General features: G+C 33.7%; 1 protein-coding gene across 50 annotated transcripts in view; it reads left to right on the top strand.

Moving 5' to 3' along the window:
* LOC124357275 (Down syndrome cell adhesion molecule-like protein Dscam2) overlaps positions 1 to 20,407 on the top strand; it is a 231,198-nt gene that overhangs the window by 184,521 nt on the left and 26,270 nt on the right. For 49 of the 50 annotated variants that reach the window (XR_006921931.1, XM_046808888.1, XM_046808894.1 and 46 more), the window contains 12 exons: positions 999 to 1,218; positions 1,948 to 2,189; positions 3,078 to 3,233; positions 3,322 to 3,464; positions 3,648 to 3,804; positions 3,947 to 4,056; positions 4,242 to 4,407; positions 5,386 to 5,617; positions 6,314 to 6,490; positions 7,500 to 7,666; positions 18,994 to 19,194; positions 20,112 to 20,267. Coding sequence is in view for 49 of the 50 variants with exons in the window: in XM_046808888.1 (XP_046664844.1) it covers positions 999 to 1,218; positions 1,948 to 2,189; positions 3,078 to 3,233; positions 3,322 to 3,464; positions 3,648 to 3,804; positions 3,947 to 4,056; positions 4,242 to 4,407; positions 5,386 to 5,617; positions 6,314 to 6,490; positions 7,500 to 7,666; positions 18,994 to 19,194; positions 20,112 to 20,267 (2,127 nt within the window). In the remaining variant the exon portion in view is untranslated. Of the gene's footprint in view, positions 1 to 998; positions 1,219 to 1,947; positions 2,190 to 3,077; positions 3,234 to 3,321; positions 3,465 to 3,647; positions 3,805 to 3,946; positions 4,057 to 4,241; positions 4,408 to 5,385; positions 5,618 to 6,313; positions 6,491 to 7,499; positions 7,667 to 18,788; positions 18,972 to 18,993; positions 19,195 to 20,111; positions 20,268 to 20,407 lie in introns of all 50 variants that reach the window. The other variant, XM_046808889.1, reaches the window with a different exon arrangement.

Raw genomic sequence — 20,407 nt, 5'->3', positions numbered from 1 at the left:
TGACTGCCGAGCAATCCATTTCGTAATGGCTTATCTACCTACCTACTGATTGTTGTAAAAATACACCTTTAAAAAAATGATAATATATTTTAGATGTTTGCCTTTGTTGAATGTTGAAATAATTGGCACATGATGCTTCCAAGAATGCCCTCTTCCTATTTTATGAAATCGTAAGACAGCACTAAGTCCACAAGAAATTTTAAGTGAAAAAGTTGTAATCAAACACAAAATCAAACTTAGCAACAAAAGAGTTGTATGTCAAAATACACTTGAAACCCAACATCAATAAGAGATATTTGCAACCACACTACTGTGTATTACCCATATGTATGTGGTTCTCTATATTAAAAACTCGATTACATACCCTGTGATATGAAACGATCTGACGGGCTTGTAACTCGTAAGCCAACTTAAGTGATGCTCGCCTCCCAGTCCTATCAACTCCATTGCATTTTCCACATGAACTTTCACTTAAATTATATTTCCTGGAAATATACCAACCAAAATTACTACAAATATATGTCAGTATTCTATTAAAAAAGGTTAATTCAGTGGTTAATTTTTTGCTGAACTGATAGCTATTTTTGGCATTATAAAAGTTGTTACTGTCTTAAATTCAAATTTGTAAAGTATTTCACTCAATACATATGTTGAGTTTGCTACCAGAACAGTAAACTGCCATTGACTTACAATATCGTGGAAATCATTGACACTATTTCTGTGTCATTTTTGTTTTCATGTCAATGAAAAATTCTGTTTGAATATGTTACATCATAGTGTGATATTTTGTACATTGTCATTGAGTTGTGTGTTCTCCTCCTTATTTATGCCAAGAATAAGTTGCAGCCTGTAGCACAATCTCTGAATGTGAACAGTTTCTGTACATGTACGGGTTCATGGAAAGTGATGTATATAATAATGAACTAAAAAAGGTTTACCTGAACTTTTAATTTGGAAAATCATGTGATGTTTTCTAAATATTGTGGTATACCTCACAGCTCCCAGTGGTCCTCCAACTGGAGTCAAGGTAGAGGCCATGGACCAGAACACCCTGCGAGTAACATGGAAGCCACCAGAGAGGGAAGAGTGGAACGGAGAAATCCAAGGTTACTATGTCGGCTACAAACTCACCTCCTCAGACAAGCCCTACCTGTTCGAGACTGTAGAATTCAGCAAGGAGGAAGGCAAGGAACATCATCTCCAGATCGGCAACCTCAAGTGAGTATCTTGCTTTCTCAAATCCTCTTTTTGAGAGATGCTAATATAATTTGATGCTCTGTTAAAGCAGTAATAGCAACAATTTTCCAGAATAATTGAAGTGATGGATAATTTTTAATTTTAATAAATTTACACTTCTGTAATTTTTCTTTAAGATCCTGTCTCTTATCCTTTATTATTATTAATTTCTCTATTCTGTTTTTTAGACTAAGCAGATAATTTTATCATTAATTATTCTACAGTATACAAGGTCTGTTCAAAAAATATTATGACATTTTAATTTCCATGGGTTTGTTTTTCAAAATTTTTTTGTGGTGTTATGTTGGTACCCATGTTTCTGGCATATGCCCAACAAGTTTGGTGATTTTGAATGTTCAGTGCTACAATAATGTTGACAGCTGATTTGCTTGCACGTGTCGTTGTTTGTCTTAAATTTGTGCCTATTTGAAAAATATGGATCAAAGAATCTGTATCTAATTTAGTGTTTAAAACAAAATTAATTTTGCGGACACATTCTGAATGTTGACTGTGGCTTATCTTGGACCGAAGCAACATTTAAATTGGAGGTTTAAAACGTTATCAGAGGGCCAGGAAGATGTGAACAGTGTGCTGTACGCCCGAGCACGTCAAGACCAGACCAAAATATTGATAGTGTTGTTTTTGAAATACCTTTTGTTACTTCTAAAGTCTTCTATTGTTTAAAATGATCATCAACATGATTGTTGGCAGGACCTACACTCAGTACAGCGTGGTGGTGCAAGCCTTTAACAAGTTGGGGGCTGGTCCTATGTCAGATGAGGCGAGGCAGTACACTGCTGAAGGTATACCAGAGCAACCACCACAGGACACTACCTGCACCACCCTGACCTCACAGACTATCCGAGTGTCATGGGTATCCCCACCTCTAACTGCGGCTAATGGCGTCATCAAGGGGTACAAGGTTGTCTATGGACCCAGTGAAACTTGGTATGGTAAGTATCTTGGAATCCAAGGAGTGTAGGATAGTTATGTTGACTTTTACATAGAGTGATAAATTTAGGAATGTGAAATGTTTTGGAAGCATATTTTTGTAATCTTAGGAAAATAAACAAAAAAAAATAGAAAAAGCTTTATAAAAGATGGGAAACTTAAATAACAAAAACTTGAATAACAGTGATAACATAATTTATAGTATTAACAAGTAATGTAAAATTGATACAAGAGAACCCAGCAGCTTTATTTTAAATTTCAATATAAATAAGGATATCTTTGTGAAATAAAGTTATAAAAATGTTTCTTTGACATTTTCATACATTTAAACTTTTTTAACCTAGTGAAAATAACTGCAGTGTTTACTGAATATTGATACTTTAATTTGTTTACTTAAATTGGTTTAATTTTGTTTACACGTATGTTATGAAAAAAATGGTGTGATTTCAGTAATTGTTAAATAAATATTCAGAATATCTTTGCAATATGAGTGTGCTTAAACACAATTATTGAATAATTAAAGTAATCTTTGTTTTGGTTTGTTTTATATTAAAACCAATAAAATAAACAGTAAATATAAAACTAGTGTGTCTCAGGAAAACAAGATAATACAAACAAAACTTGTCCACTAGTCAGATGATTAATTAGAACATTATTTTCACCCATTTCATTTCATTAGGTAAGGGGATTCCAAAATCCAGTTAGACAAAAGGAAGTGCGGGCCTATATTCAATAAAAATATAGTGTTATGATTTCCAATTGCACGGAATTAGGTACAATGTGCAATTAATGCAAGGTTACTAAGGATAATAACTAATTTAATCTATGAAAATACAGATTGATAAGATAACTGAATTAATTTGTATTAATGTACTTTGTATGAATGGTAGACGAAAACACAAAGGACACAAAGATCACATCCTCCAGTGAAACAATACTACATGGCCTGAAGAAGTACACAAACTACAGCATGCAGGTTCTGGCTTTCACATCAGGGGGAGATGGTGTGAGAAGCACCCCTATTCACTGCCAGACTGAACAAGATGGTGAGTATTGGCCCTTTCCTTCATGTCATTTATTGGTCTAGTAATTTTCCCTAAAAGTTAATTTCAATAAAAACTATGTGTGATACAGTTCCTGAGCCTCCATCAGCTGTAAAAGCTCTTGTGATGACTGGTGAGTCCATCCTCGTCAGCTGGAAACCTCCAACTCAACCCAATGGTGTTGTTGTCCAGTATACTGTCTATGTCAAAGAGGAGAGTGAAGAAGCCAAGGATGTGAGTATTTAAACCTATCTAAATCAGATGTCATAAATGGAAGAAAATGATAATTAGTTAAGTGCTAAGAATAAATCAAATCCTATATGAAATTAATATTTTAGAAAAGATTGGCACTTGTTACTGTAAATAGTTTCGTAGTATTTCATGATTTCAAAAACCTAATTAATTCCTTCAAACTAGGAGGAACCAAAGAGCACTAAAGTACCACCATTCCAAATGAGTTACGAAGCTACAGGACTGAAGAAGAAGGCTCGTTATGAATTCTGGGTAACTGCATCAACAAACATTGGAGAAGGCCAGCCTTCAAAGCCTGTGCAGCTTGCTCCTAGTAACAGAGGTAGTTATTTTTGTATTTATTACTACAAGTTTAAATAGTCTGGTCATAGTTGATTAAAAAATTCACTATCTTGTAGGAGATGTGATATCATATTATTGTAAAATTAATTGCAGTAAAAAATCTCTTTGATGTCCTTTTTCAGTTCCTGCCAAGATTGCCTCATTCGATGATAAGTTCACTGCTACCTACCGAGAAGATGTCAAGTTGCCTTGTCTTGCAGTTGGAGTTCCTGCACCTGAAGTTAAATGGAAGGTACTTGTTCATTGATTGCACTTCACTCTAACCAATTAAATGCAGCAATCAGTTGTAGACTATAGCAAATTTTATTTGAATTTAAATGCCTTTCTTATTACAAAGTATCTTAGCTTTTACAAATTAATCACAATCATAAGTTAAGCTACAATTCTATAGAGATTTTAAAAATTTGTTTGTAATAGGTGAAGGGAACCCTTTTTACATCAGAATCAAGTGACAGGATGCGTCAACTGCCCGAAGGCTCTCTGCTAATAAAGGCTGTTACTAGAACAGATGCTGGTGAATACTCCTGCTCAGTAGAGAACTCTTTTGGCCAGGACTCAGTGACCCATCAACTTGTTGTGCTTGGTAAGATCTATCAAAGATTAGAAATTCTGAAATAAATAAGAATGCCATGGAAAACTATTAAATCAAGGAGCTGATCGTTGTAATTTGATATTTTGTATTGTATTGTGATTTTTAGCAGTTTATTGAAGGCATTTTTAATTCTTGTAGCAATTAAGTTATGAGTTAGTAGATTCTATGATGTTAAAATATTTCATGATGCAAGCAATTTTTCTTAAGTTTTGAATATTGTATGAAAATAGCCACTATACTACTATTTCATTGTCAATAACTGAAACATTTTTACAAACTCACTTACAAAAATTTCTTTATACACTCAAGTTTACGACGAAATTTTGAGGTTAAAATATAATAAGTTGTGGGTTGAATAATGTTGTATTTAATCCTTTAAGTAAGTTTTCTTGTTAATTCTTAATTTCCATATAACATAACTGAGAAGCAATCATAGTTTTAGAAGTCTGTGCCCTATTTTGCTGTGTTAGTGAAAATTCATGAAATTTTGGTAATTGATAATTATATTGCTGTCAAAAGTAAAATTTTTACTAGTGTTTAGACTTTGATAATATTTTAACATTGATATTAACAGAACTTAGTTCACCACTAACAGGAAGTCTGGTTTTAGCGTCTATCACTTTTTTATTTCTAAAGTAGTGTAGGACATTTAGCCTGAGATGTTTAGTGTGTATAACTTTCAATGCATTAAATAAAAATAAATAAATATGACAGCATGTTTATTTTTGTGTGTGTTTTTTAATGTTATATTGACATGAAATCAATTGCAATATCTATGTAATCATAAAATATAATGAATAATTGTATCATTTTATATATAATAACCGATATTTGAAAATTAATAGCTAAATGCTTAGCCAATCACTAAAATGATATATAGACTTTGATGTGGTACCCAACCAGTGTAGATTAGACAGTGAAGAAGGAGTTTGAAAGCTTGGAAGGTTTGAGTCGATTGTGTTTGTGCAGCACCGCCACATATGCCACAAGTGACACTGACAGCAACAACTACCAACTCGATAACAATGAAGCTGAAGCCCCATCCTGGAGACAATGAACCCATCCATGGCTACACTGTGAAGTACAAGCCAGAGTTTGGAGACTGGGAGACAGCTCAGGTGTCGGCCACTGCTCAGAAGTACACACTGGAGAACTTATGGTGTGGCTCCCGTTACCAGATATCCGTCACTGCCTATAACAGGTCAGTGGCTTTTGGTTTGGCTGAATTTCCTGACGTCCTGGACAAGCATGCCAAAGATTTAACCAAATAGTCCTTGTGACAAAAGTTCATTTGATAGACAATAGGCAAACTTCTTTATTTACGTATGAGAGTAGTAATTGCGTCAGCAGTTTTACATAATTTGTTGAAATAAAGTTAAAATTTAATTGCTTGTACTATTGACGTATAAAATGATAGGCTATATATTATGTATATGCTTTTAATGTTTTTCTCTAACTATTGTCTCATTTCATTGCAAATTCTATTTTCAGTCAATGTATACTAAGCACAATTTAATTAATTTAATTAAATGGGCAATATTGTACAGTGTTATAGAAAATGTAGAGGAGTAGCAAACACTTCAGTGAGGTTTGCATGTTAAGTTTTTACAATGTTCAGTTAGAGAGTAAAATTTGTATAAAAATGAAATCAAACACTTAAAAGAATATTATTTATATATTTAGGGATACTTTACTTTATGAGAAATATGTAGTATGCTTTAATGTAGAGTTTTTGCTTGTAATGAAGATAAAATTATATAGGACAGTTAAGTATGTGTCTATCCTAATCTAAAAAGAATTATAATGAAATAAAAGTAATGGTCTTGATAGGTTCTTGATAATGTTTGTTTAACATTATTTATTCATTATCATTGATGTTGTTCTTTGTCTACTTCAGTATTGGAACAGGCGATGAATCAGATGTACTTAACACCAGAACCAAGGGCTCCAAACCTATAATCCCTGAGGCCAGTCGGTTCATTGAAGTGTCAACCAACTCTATCACCCTACACCTCAGCGCCTGGTCCGATGGAGGCTGTCCCATGCTGTACTTCGTTGTCGAGCACAAGAAAAAGTAAGTTACCTACAGATTAGATTAAAAAGTACATTTGAAACTAAGGGTAAGCAATAAGGGTTACGAGTATATATGTCATGAATTGTTTAATTGTATTTTAATTGATTGATTTTGAGATCAGATCCAATAGTTTAACTATCCCTAGAGAATGGTACATCCTCAAATCCACATGTGAATTTATAGGATATATACCTTCTGTTAGAGTTAGATTGTTAGAGTGAAACAATGAACAAGGGAAATGTATCAACAGTACATCTTAGCTATCTTGTCATTCAGACTCTTGTTTTCTACTCTGTTGTATCATGAGTATTACCTTTGGATCTTCTTGAGATTATTTCTCCAAAAAATTTTAACATCCACATTTGTGGTCAATTATGCATCTGTAATATTTATATAATTCTAATTATATATTCAAAATCAAATAGCCCATTCATACTTTTTGAATATTGAAAAATAAATTTTCCGTTATACGAAACACATCTTGATTTAAAAAATGTTATTTACTGCTGTATTGTAAGAATGGCTGGTCATCTCATAAGCCAAAACCCTGTGCAAAGATCTTCTTAAACTAAATAAGGAGAATCCACACAGTACAAAGTGGATAGTTCTAAATTATGCCCATCGGTCACGTACAGGATCTGAATCTGCTAACACATATCAAATCGGACTAAAAGCTTGCAATTTTAAACTGTGTGGCTGGCTACTATACTCTCGACTTTCAGAGCAATGTAAACGTAGTACTCCTGTGATGCATTTCAAAACTGTTCAGGTAGCTGGTCGAGTGGAATGTAAACGTATTACTCCACTGATGCATTTCAAAACTGTTCAGGTAGCAGGTCGAGTGGAATGTAAGCGTATTACTCCACTGATGCATTTCAAAACTGTTCAGATAGCTGGTCGAGTGGAATGTAAACGTATTACTCCATTGATGCATTTCAAAACTGTTAAGGTAGCTGGTCGAGTGGAATGTAAACGTATTACTCCACTGATGCATTTCAAAATTGTTCAGGTCACAGGTCGAGTGGAACCAAGTGTCCAACAATGTGAAGCCCGGAGGCAACTTTGTGGTTCTGGATCTGGATCCGGCCAACTGGTACCACCTGAGGGTCACAGCCCATAACAACGCTGGCTTTGCTGTTGCAGAATATGAATTCGCCACACTCACCATCACCGGAGGTATCTTAGACTATTAGGTGTCCTTCCTTAGTGATTAGGTGGAGATAAATTAAGCTTTTGACAAATTATGTAAAAGTTTTCTACACTACTATGGATATTTTAACCCTAGATGTGGTATGTATAGTTTCTGTGGTGGCATAGTATTTTAGGCCTACTGGCAGTATTTTTTTCAATCATTATTTGAAATGTAATCAATGCATATATGACATATCAACGTACGTATGACGTATTTAATGTTATTTTTTCAGAATAAGTTGTAGATAAAAGTGAAAATTTAATAACTTTTTAAATTTTATTTCCAAATTTATTATTTTTTCAAAAAACTTTTTAAATAACTATAAAAATATATTTGTCTAAAACTTTTTTCCGTAATTAACTTCAGGTGTGTATAGCAAAACATACAAACTACATATTCTGTTCAAAATAATATTATGCTGATTCTAGTTTGTAGCGCTTTATTCTGAAAAAGTATGTGTTTATATCAATATGGTTTTGTTAAATATGCATCTTATTTTTTTTTTCCTTTTTAGGGAAAATAAAATAAATAAATAGAAATATCTGTAAGCAAGATCCTGTGACAATTTATATGTAGTCTGTTCAAAACTTAGCTAAACACTAAATAATCCTTTACAAATGAATTTTTTTAACCTGTATTTACAATGATATACTTACCTAATAAAATGTAACACTGTCTGTCTGATCAGTAGTAATGTACAACAAAAAATAGACCAGGCAAATAAAAACAAAACCCAACAGAACCATATTGAAATCTACATTAGCTTTTCTCTTTGATTTTAAAAGTCATTGGGGAATATTTACTCTTTCACAAATCGTAAATAAACACGCAAATATGGACAAATCTGGTGATGCCATTTACAAAAGATATTTGGCTTGCGTCACGTCTAGGATTTAATAATGATTAGTGATAGAGAATTGATAAGTGGGCTCAAACAGTAGTACTACAGTATAGAACATGTAGCAATTAGTTCAGATTATAGAGACATTGTATCTGACAAACTTTTTTTAACCATGAAAAGTATGGACACTTCCATGTTTAAGAATATATCTGGTATATGATTTTATTTCCTCTCTCATCTGTCTGCAAAGACAATTATTTGAATGTGTCATTGTTTTAGTTGATTAATCAATCTTCTTTGATTTGTTCTTCCCTAGTTCTGTAACTTCATAAAAAGCGTGTTTCATTTCATATACTTGGGCCAAGATTTTCTTTGGCCCTAATAAGTTCTGGTTTCCTTATTAAAATATTCTCAGAAAGTTATTTCTAAAAACACAGTTTGTATACATTGTTCATGTAGTCAATATTCATTTACATAATACAAGATATAAGAACACAGTACAGTACAACCCCGCTAAGTCGGCCCCCGTTAATCCGGAAGTCCAGCTAACCCGGACCGATTTTCAATTAAAAAATGAAAAATCAGACATACATTTCAATAATAAAAACGTAATATTTTTGAGTGGTATAGTATCCGTGAATCGATGTTGCATCAGTATTTGATGGGACTGTACGACAGTGAGTGTGTGACTCATGGCACACGGCGGCCGAGTGGCGGTCATTGTCCCGGATTCCCGGAAACAATAACAGACGCGTATTTCCCCAAATCCTCTCTGAAGTCGATGAAAACGACATTACTCTGTGGTTAGAGGCAGACAATAACGGAGGCTATGAGCCACTTACTGACGAGGAAGTGATCGCGTCATTTTTACCTGATGCTAATGAATCAGACGCTGAGGAGGCAGACGGGGACATTGAAGATCCAGTGATGAGTCATGGAGATGCAGTGACCAAAACTAAACGAACTAATGGTTTATTTCGAGCGGCAGGCAGAAACATCGCCGGCTGAATTGCTCATGTTGAAGATACTGCGGGATCGCACAGCACGCAAGCGGCAGATGACATTGGCACAACCAAAGCTGACTGAGTTTTTTACCAGGAAATGAACAGTTATAAATGTACTGTAAGGATTAATAATAATTAAATGTCCATATGTTTGATGATTTTACAAATATAATGGAGTTTATCTGTAAGTATACCGTATTTTATTAATTTTTACCTAATTCTCCGGTTAACCCGGATTTTTGTTAACCCGGATCGGCCGCGGTCCCGATTAATCCGACTTATCGAGGTTCCACTGTAATTATGACTTCCAATAGATTATCTTAAATCCTAAACATTCACTCTTGAATTTCACTGTAGGTTTATAACAATTAGTAAAAATTTACTTTTAAAATGCAAAAAAAAAATCACTTATTTAATATTTATTGCTTTTGAATAAGCAATTTTACAATGGCAGAATTGCTCAATAAAAACATTTAAATTTATCCTAGATTTTAAATGTTTACCTACCATTTCTTGTCATTACAGTGGTTATTGAATATTCTAATACAATAAAATTTATATTTTAATTAACACGTTCATGATAATCTTGATTCTATTGATTTTTTTAATGGTGTATGTATTTTGTACTATATATGTCAAAAATTGTAAAAATGTTTTTTGTGTGTAAAAAACATTAAAAGCCATTCCAAAATGCTGTATGATACATGTGATGAGTCTATTGGAAATACGGCTGGGTTAAACTCACCATACAAATCATATGCCTGTGCCAGGCTGAGGTAATGGTAAGGTATGAGCCTCTAGAGCCCCACATCGGCGTGAACGTGTTAGTTATATCATAATATAATCATAGTACTATGAAGTATAGTATAAATTGATATAACTATGTTTAGAATTTAGATCTATGTGTGTTATTTTTATTGATCTTAATTCATATTTTAATATAAGCCATAGAAAGCAATAACGATCAAACAACGACCAACGTCAACGATGGCGTCGTGATGGTCAGCGATCTTTGATATTTTAGGAAATATTAATCAATTTGTTTTTAGGGTGCTATTGATAGAGATTTTTCTGTGATCTAATCAACAGCTTTAGACTGTATAAATTACCACTTGCTTTTGAATAAATTGACTTATTATGGGATTTTTGTTTATTTACGTTACCGTCACATTTTTACAACAAGGAGCAAAATTCAATTATATACAGCTTTTTAACAATTTAAATAGAATATGGAATGTGTCCCTCAAGTGCCAATATAGCTAAGGAGTTATCTAACATTATGTTATCTGCACCATGGTACAGTTGCTTATCTCTGGAAAGAGTTACAGATTTTTAATTTGATTATGGTTTAATTGCTCCTTTGTTAGTATGAAAGTGCTTGCAGTGTACATTTTTAAAATAAACCATTAGAAAAATGGCTACATTTAGCTTACTTTATGACCTTTCAGTGTTTTAAGTTGAAGAAAATAAAATTTTCTTAAATAAGTGTTTATACCAAAAATGCAATATAGTACGTTAATTTTTGACAAAATTACAATTTTAAAGGTTATGGTAAAACATTCTACTTTATTTGAGAATAATTCTTGTTCAATTACAATACTTACAATTATTTTGCATCAAGCCAAGTTGTAAAAATGTGTTTGAAAGCGTGTGCATTAGATTTACCAGTATAGAGCCTGATAAAAAATGACATGCTCTTATTTTTAATATTATGGATAATGTACCTTCCTAAAACATATTGTTTATTCTTTCAAAATGTTTGTGTTTTCAATATGTTTACAATAAAATGCTTGTTATTTCCTTCTTTCCAAACCCACAAAATAGTTTTGCATTAATATCTTAAATAAAATGTTTTAATTTTTCATTGTAGACGGAACAATTAATAAAATTAGTAACCTTCATACAACAGGTGACAAAATAATATGACATGATTGTTTTGCTAGAATACTGCCAAGTATTGTGAAATACAATATTCAACGAAGTAAAATAACACAAGTAGCTCAACTGACAACAAAAAGTATCCCAGCATTTCCAAATGCAACGTTTAAGAATTCAGTGGCTTTAAAAGTATTATAAGAAATATAAAAATTGTGTTTTGAATGTTGGTTGTTTATACAGAATTTATAGTAATAAAAGCAATTTGCCATCTGATATTTTTCGGCAATAGTAATAAACTGCTAAATAGTCTTTTTGAAAGTTTTGTTGATTGCTGTAAACTGAAATCTCGTTATAAAAGGGCTGAGTAAAGACAGTAGAAAATAGACTATTTTTATTTGCGTAGTTATAGAGATCAGTAGTAATGTCATAATTACATATATTTGTGTCTATTAATAAAATTATAACTAAAAATGTTGAGTTGGTAAATTATCTTCAGATATTTTTATAGCAAATAAAATGGTTTCTCTAGTAACTAGTCAATGAGTCTTCTCTTTCATTATTTTTCAGTGCTAATTTTTAGTTCTTCCAGCAGCAGGTTAGGCTCAGCATGTTGGTTTACCAAACAGGCTAAGATAGTGAATTGGTAGGACAGAATATGAGATCCTGTGTTGTAATGGTGAATATCTCGGTGTTTTGTTTAAATGTGGAGACTGCACGAATAATTGCCTCTTGTTAAATAGAATTCTTTCTAAATTTGTTACAATTACTCCATAGAGCATTATGCCATACCTTAAATAGAATTAAAGGAAGAAAAATCAAACTGTTATAATGGTCTCTAAAGTGCTAAATTGCATGGGTTTATAAATGAGAATTGTTTTTGTATTATTTTACTACATTACTAATTAGCTTGCAGCTTTCATATTAGGCTACCAATTAATGTAGTATGTCAAAGACTTAGTAGTAGATTTGCAATTAAGACTAAATATTTTCAAATTTCCTCTCTTGTCTGTTGTAAAGACCGTTTAGACAGTATTTATTCATTTAGGACCAATTCGTTTGGAATATAGTACACTTTAATCATAGGAAATGCTTCTTCTGAATTAATTGTCAGTTCCTAATTAGTGTTTTCTCTAAATTTATTGGCATGATTATCAACATACATGACTATTACAACATGACCCCTGTAGATGAGTTGGTAGGAGAAACAGTACTGTATCCAAAACTGAAACCTGTGGAACTTCTCGCTTTAGTAATATTAATATAATAGTCTCTTTTTAAGAGTACAATAATGAATTACATAAAAAATGTCAGATTAAAATAAAGTACCAGTACTAGATAAATATTATTTTTATAGTACTTAATTAATGGCTCATTTACACAAGCACAATATTGAGATTAAAACATTAAACATAAAAACTAAATAATCCACATAATATTAAAAAAGGTTCATATGTTAAAGCTGTGATTAAATATTTTCTTTTGTGATTTTTTCTGTTTCTGTTGCTCAGATAGGTGTGAAACCAACATACTGTTTTTTATTTAAGCATAGTTTTTTTTTTCAATTTTTCAACTAAGAAAATGTGATTGAGACAAACAAGCATTTACTAAAATCTAGGAAGAGGGTGGTAATGATGAATACAGAACAAGTCATCAATTTTAAACTATGGAACTAAAGCAATAACAATAATAATATATTTCAGTACCGGTAATCAACAATAAATCAGTAAAAATAATACTTAAAAAAATACACAAACAATTTACATAAATATACAAACACAAAAACACAACAAACTATACTCTGTGTGTTTAACTACTGAGGTTGATGCTGTTATCTTGAAGTAACTTTTGTGCCATTTTCAGTAAGAAGGAATTAAAATGCTCTGCTACTTTCACTGGATATTTAATAAGAATGACAATAATTTGTAATTAATTTGTGGAGTTGGCAGTGGCTCTCCTTTCAGGATTTATTACAAAAAAATACACAAACAATTTACATAAATATACAAACACAAAAACACAACAAACTATACTCTGTGTGTTTAACTACTGAGGTTGATGCTGTTATCTTGAAGTAACTTTTGTGCCATTTTCAGTAAGAAGGAATTAAAATGCTCTGCTACTTTCACTGGATATTTAATAAGAATGACAATAATTTGTAATTAATTTGTGGAGTTGGCAGTGGCTCTCCTTTCAGGATTTATTACTTGCCAAAGCACTTTAGATTCATTATAAGTTTCATTGATATGGCTTAGTTGTTGGTTGGATAATGTCGGTAGTGTCAGGTTGTATTCTTTTTCTAGCAGGTCACTCTTTTGTCCTTTACTTGACCTAGTTTTTCTATGTGACTTGTTAGCTAATCAATATTTTAGTTGGCAACTTTTTAGAGAGTTAGGTGTTTTTAGTGTTGAAAACTTTTTGTGCAAAGGATGTATCCTGTTTACTATTTTTTAAACTTTTTACCTATGTGAGTACTTTCATTTAAAAAATACGTGAGTTATGTCTCGTTAGAACTTGTTTCCAATATGCTAGGATCGGTAGAGGAGAAAAATCTATCTTACTGGCTCACAGAAATGCTTCATAAATTTCTGCATTTGTCTGCCTCAATAGTCTTCTTCAAACTTTTGACTATATGAAATATTTTCTGTTTTCCTCCTCTTTAATTGTTTTATTAGGTTTATACAACAAGCCTTCATAAGTGTTATTTCCTGTCGGTATTTTAGCTGTATTCTAAGAATTCTCACATTGTATGATTGTGGACAGTTTTTTAGTTTAGGTTTGATCAAGTCCTTGTTAAGATTGTACAGTTATGTTCGGTTGGATTAATTACATCCCTTTCCTGAAGTCACAATAAAGACAAAAGATTCTTTCATTATTCCACAAGGAATTGTAGGTATTTAAGTAGTATTTAAGAGCATAAGTAAATGAATTTTTACATTATCTACCAGGTGTTCCAAATTTTATGCACACTGAAGGGATCTTGGAAACTATAAGAGATTCAGCAAAGATTAAATGGATAAAGTTGTGCGTAGTAACAAGACCAACAAATCAATGAAGTTAAGTTAATTGTGGTTTGCGTTGTTTGCTCGCTACATTAAAAAAACTGTTTTTTGTCAAAATCTTTAAACTGTAACTTATAAACCTATAATAGAAAGTTGTTTACATAAAATATCTTCTAGTTTTTAAATATTATAATGACAAATTTTTCAAGATCAGCTGGCAGTTCAACGTTGATAATGCAATGGTCCATTTTTTTTTACTTAATCAAAAGAAAGTTACTTTCTTACTGATCAAAAAAGAAAAAAAACATAAATGTTGTACTTTCCTTGTGGACTTCACCAAATAATTCCTATAAACCCTTTTTGTATGATTGTTTGAAGGGCATTTTTATTCTACTATTCTGATGGTTGATAAATCTGACTGATATGCTAGTTGGGAGTGCTGATGGCCGAGCGGTTTAAGACAGACTTAAGGACAGAGTTAAGAGATAGCACATGTTCAAATCCTGTCTGTGACCATTGCACTTTTTATCAGTACCATTGATCTTGTACTGTATCAACAAGATCAATTCTGTTTAAATCTGTTCCCTTTATTCTGTTTGATAAGATCCTTGGACAGACCAGTGGCCCATCCTGTTTATTAAACAAATTTCACTGCACATAGTGTTGGAATCAAATGTTTAGTGAAACATAGTAGTTTCCTGTGTTATAAGGCCAGTTTACCCATAATAGTTGAGGGTGTACTCTTCCAAAAAATAATTAAGAAAGTTCAGTACCCACAAAAGTTCAACATTTAAAGTTTTGAACATTTAAAAATGTTTATAACTAAAAATTATGAAAAAAACCATATCTTATGCATTACACCTAATTAAAGGTAGTAAAAAAACAAGATTTTGTTTGCTTTATCTCAAGCAGTTTTGTATAGGAAAAAATAACCATTTCAGATTATTTAAAGCATTTTATTCATGCAATAAATTGTAATAGGACAGTTGAACACTACAAATAGTTTGAAAAGTCCTTAAGCCCACCAACATCTTACAGGTGCTCAAACTGTTTCCCATAGTTGCCAACACAAAGTTCCCCCAACCCTCTGAAACTGTCTACTGAACGCTAAATTTCTTCTGGAGAAATGGAAGCTACAGCATTTTTTATTATTTTCATCATATCCTCTCTAGTTGTTGGTCTTGTAGCATAAACCATACTTTTCAGCCTCTCCCAAAGATAGTAGACCAAAGAGGTTAGATCTGGAGAAAGGGCAGGATGACCTACTGTTGTACCCCCTCCTATCCATTTATCAGGAACATTAAATGTATTACTAAAAGCGATAGCATAATGTAGAGGAGTGCTGTCTTGCTGTAGCTACATCCTTTTGTCTAACTTTATTCGGAAGACCCATCAGTAGGTTAGGCAAGACACTGTTAAGGAAATAATGGTACATATCTCCATTTAAACTTCCTTCAAAGAAGTATATTATTCTATTTCCAATTATTCCACACCACGTGTTCAGCATCCAATACCTTTTATTGTCTACTACACACATCCAGTGTGGATTCCCAAAGGACCAATAACGCGTGTTATGGCAATTCACCTTACCGTTACTTCTAAATGTCACCTCATCACACCAGAGGACATCATTAAAGAAGTAAAGGTCTTCATTCTTTCTCTCTGGGCCCATAAACAAAAGTTGATATAATGAAGATAATCATCTTTACTAAGCTCTTGATGTAACGGTATCATGTAGTAGTACATTTTGTTTTCATGAACGGTTCTCAAAACTATCATTTGACACAACCTAGAGTTTGCTGCTATTCTTCAGTTTGAGTTCTGTGGGTTTTGTAGAGCAGCCACAAATATCGGCAGATTTTAAGCTACAAACTGGCCTCTCAATCTTCTTACCTTTGTTGTGATCACAATGCACACTTCCAGTTTCTTGAAAATGATCAGCTAAGATTATAAATATCTTTCGTGAGTAGTGATGTATTACAATATATTTCAGGAAAGTGTTCAGTGTACAATACAGCTGCTGCAGTGAAGTTTTGATAATACTCACACGAAACTCATCATATCAAATGCCTCCGCTCTGGTGTAAGCCATTTTAAAATTTTAATAAATAATAAATAAAATTAGAAACAAAAAAATTCTGTAATTTTACTGTGAGTAAATTTCAGAAACTGAGTATTACAACTGTTTTAAGAGTAACAAACATTAAAGATAATGCTTCCTAACTATCATTTGCTTGTACTGTGCAGAATTGGCTGTTTCAACATTAGTACACCAGGTCAAGTTTTATAACAATGAAAAAACATGCATTAATGTTATTGTTTACCAGAAGAACAATGTACACCTTATTAGCTGACAATGGTAGATGGTAAAATTCAAGAGAAGCTAAAAACATAAGAACAAGAAGATAAGACAAATTGCTTGCAAATTTTCAAAATGTAAGCAATTTTTAAATGTTGAAATTTTTTGGGAACTGAACTTTTTTAATAACTTTTTAGAAGGGTACGTCCTCTACTTTTATGGGTCATATTTGGAGTTCTTCAATAAAGTACGAGATGTATCCAAAAAGTAAGTTTCCATTAATTATGAAAAAGTTAAAAAGACTCAAAAAATAACTGAAACACATTTATTCAACTTTTTACATCATACCTTATTTTTCTACATAGTTACCATCCCTTTCTAAGCACTCTTGGTATCTAGGAAGTAGTTTTTTTATTCCAGCATCACAAAATTCACCCGCCAAATTTTTAAGCCAAGTATCCACCTCATTTTGAAGGTCATCGCTGTTGGCAAATCGCCGACCGCCAAGGTGTCTTTTCAGCTCCGGAAACAGATGAAAATCGCTAGGCGCAAGATCTGGTGAGTATGGAGGATGACCAAAAACATCCCACTTAAATTTCCTCAAAAGTTCCATTGTTGCACAAGCAGCGTGTGGTCGGGCGTAATCTTGTGCGCGACAAAAGTCCGCGCCGTTTATTCTGTATTGCCCGCCGAAGTCTGGTGAGAACTTCACAATACCTTTCTGCATTTATGGTTTCGCCACGAGGAAGATAGTCAATCAATAACACTCCACGGCAGTCCCAAAAAACTGTAGCCATTACCTTTCCTGCCGACTCAAAAACTTTGGCTTTTTGAGGAGCTGCCTCTCCTTTTTTTTGCCACACCATACCCTGGCGTTTGGTCTCTGGAGTTGAGTGGTGAATCCATGTTTCATCACCAGTGACTATTTTACTGAAAAGGTTTTCATCTTCATCGTCAAACAATCGCAAGAAAGACTGGGCAGCAGCCATTCGTTGTTGTTTATGGGCATTGCTCAATAAGCGAGGCACCCATCTTGCACACACTTTTGCAAGCTGAAGATCTTCTGTCATGATATTGTGCACAGATGACCGGCTAACTTCAACACTTGACGGCAGTTTATCCATAATTTCATCGAGAGTCACTCGCTTATCATTGTCAATAACTGCTCGTACAGCATTAATGACGTCAGGTTGCCGAGAATTGGCCGGTCGGCCACTACGCTCATCGTCATGAACATTTTCTCTTCCTTCCAAAAACATTGCACGCCAACGACGGACCATCTGAACGGACATAACATGTTCACCATACACTTGACGAATTTCAACGGCAGTTTCGTTTTTGGCGGTCAAGAAACGAATAACACTACGGACTTCGCAACTGGCGGCAGAACGCAGTGGAGTTTCCATGATGTTTGGGCAGCAACTGACTGAGAAGCGTGACAATGGGCCAGTGACCGGCGCACCTGTTGCCAACCGAACCGCGCTACATATCCCCGCCCACAGCTGCACGCTGTGTTACGTACGCGTCTTTTTACAGAACAGGGAAACTTACTTTTTGGATACCCCTCGTACCAATAAAAAACCTCTTAAAGCTGTTTTTTTTAGACAAACACCCTTTTCATTTACACAAGATAAATTGAAAACATTTTCCTAATTTTCTATGTAGAGACCTTTAAAATGACGTACCCCATCTGTACATGAAAAATTTTCCAAAAATAACCCCCACCCTCCTAAAATCCCCTTACAGATTTTTTGGAGGGTTCAGTTGAAACATAGTTTCTGTCTTCACATGTTATAGACCTACAGTCTGAGGCCCAGGTGGTTTGGTTAACCTAGTGTAATCAACTGCAGTCGGATTATTTCAGACTCATTGCTACTTTTTATTTTATTGATTGGAGATTTTATCGTTACTTGAATAACTGTAAGAATAAACTAACTGTAGATTAAGAATTGAGAATAAAAATCGGCTTATCTCTATTTATGTTTTACAATAGTTTGTAGATGTGGAGGGAGGGGGGTGAAGTGAGTGAGGTGGGGCTGTAGTACCTCTCACCCCGTCTGACTCACAGTGATGTGGGGTGTTGCAGGTACTATAGCCCCAGCGCGGGAGATAGCCGACGTGGGCAGTGGCGGTATCAACACGGACACATCCATGCAGGTGATCCTGGCCAACCTGAACCTGGTGGTCCCTGTTGTGTCAGCCATGCTCGTCATCATTGTCGCGATCATTGTCATGTGCTTCCTGCGGGGCAAGGGAAACCATCACAAAGGTAAGAGTTGACTCTGTTGTAGGCACTATTGCTCCACCGATCCGTGGCGGGATCCCCACGGTGCACCAGTTCTTCCCCTGGATTCCCGGCTGGGTAGACTTGAACGTGGTAGTCCCTGTGGGGGCCACTATAGTAGTGCTGCTCGTCGGCATCACAGTGATCTGCGTTGCGTTCGCTCGGCGCTCGCGCGGCCCTGAGCAGACCCGCCTGCGAGGTGACATATGTAATGAACACACCGTCACTCGCCTCATAGCCTATGTTCGTTTTGGTCTGGGGCTGCTGTTTCCATTAGATTTCCTGAAACTGAAAATAAAAAACTATTTAATATCACATCCAAACTTATAGTGAATATTTTTCAACATATAGTAAAATTATTATAGATCAATTACTACTTTGATCAGTTTTTAATGAGATATTATTATTTTTGTTATTCAGTATATCAGCCTCAGGTCAAAACTGTAATTTTATTCATTGTATTTTAAGTTCACTCAATCGTGTTATTTCATAAAATCGTGTTATTTTCCAAATCAGTTATTTAATAGTAGATCTATTTCATTTCTTGTTTATTTAGCTTATTGTACAATCATCCTCCACTCATCTAATACTTGAAACACACTCAGAGAGATTAAAAAGTTATTGAATGAGACAAGTTATGAAATATTTTAATAAATTCTTAGAATATTAAAATCAAAGTACAAAATACAACATAACAAATACAAAGAATATATTTTTATTGATGGTTATTTTTGAAAATGCTTTAGTATTTAACTCTTATCAGTTTATTTTCTTTGATTTATAACATTCATCTGAACAAACATATAAATTTATTTCCCATTACATGATTTTCAAGAAACTCATTAATTTTTATGTTATACATCATTTTCCAGTATCTTCTTATCATCTTTAATCAAGTATTTGAATAGTTATAATTCTAATATAAAGCTTGTACTTTCTAAAGAAAAACCAAAGAAATAAATATTGAGCTGTTATAAATAGACAAAATTTCAGTTGTATTAATATTTTGGTCTGTAATCGTGATGAACCTGAAATAATGGAATATTCAAATGGTTCACTCTAAAGTCATGAAGAAAACTTAAGAGTTTCAATGCATCAGTAACTGCATGTCCACTCACGTTACAGATGATATTGTCTACAATCAGTCAATGGTTGGTGGAAATACGATCGATAAGCGACGCCCTGATCTGCGTGATGAATTAGGCTACATTGCACCACCTAACCGCAAACTACCCCCTGTACCCGGCTCCAACTACAACACTTGCGACAGGATCAAGAGAGGTACAGCTATAAGTAAGCGACAACAAGGTCTAAGGCTGAGTCCCTTGCTTCCCCAAGCACGATTCGTTATCGTCTTTCTTTAAAGTTCTTTCTTTATTAGAGATTTTTCACATTGTTATCTACAATCATTATTTGTCATT

This window comes from Homalodisca vitripennis, chromosome 3 (assembly GCF_021130785.1).
Source record: "Homalodisca vitripennis isolate AUS2020 chromosome 3, UT_GWSS_2.1, whole genome shotgun sequence".
Lineage (NCBI taxonomy): Eukaryota > Metazoa > Arthropoda > Insecta > Hemiptera > Cicadellidae > Homalodisca > Homalodisca vitripennis.
This window is presented reverse-complemented; position numbering and strand designations above follow the sequence as displayed.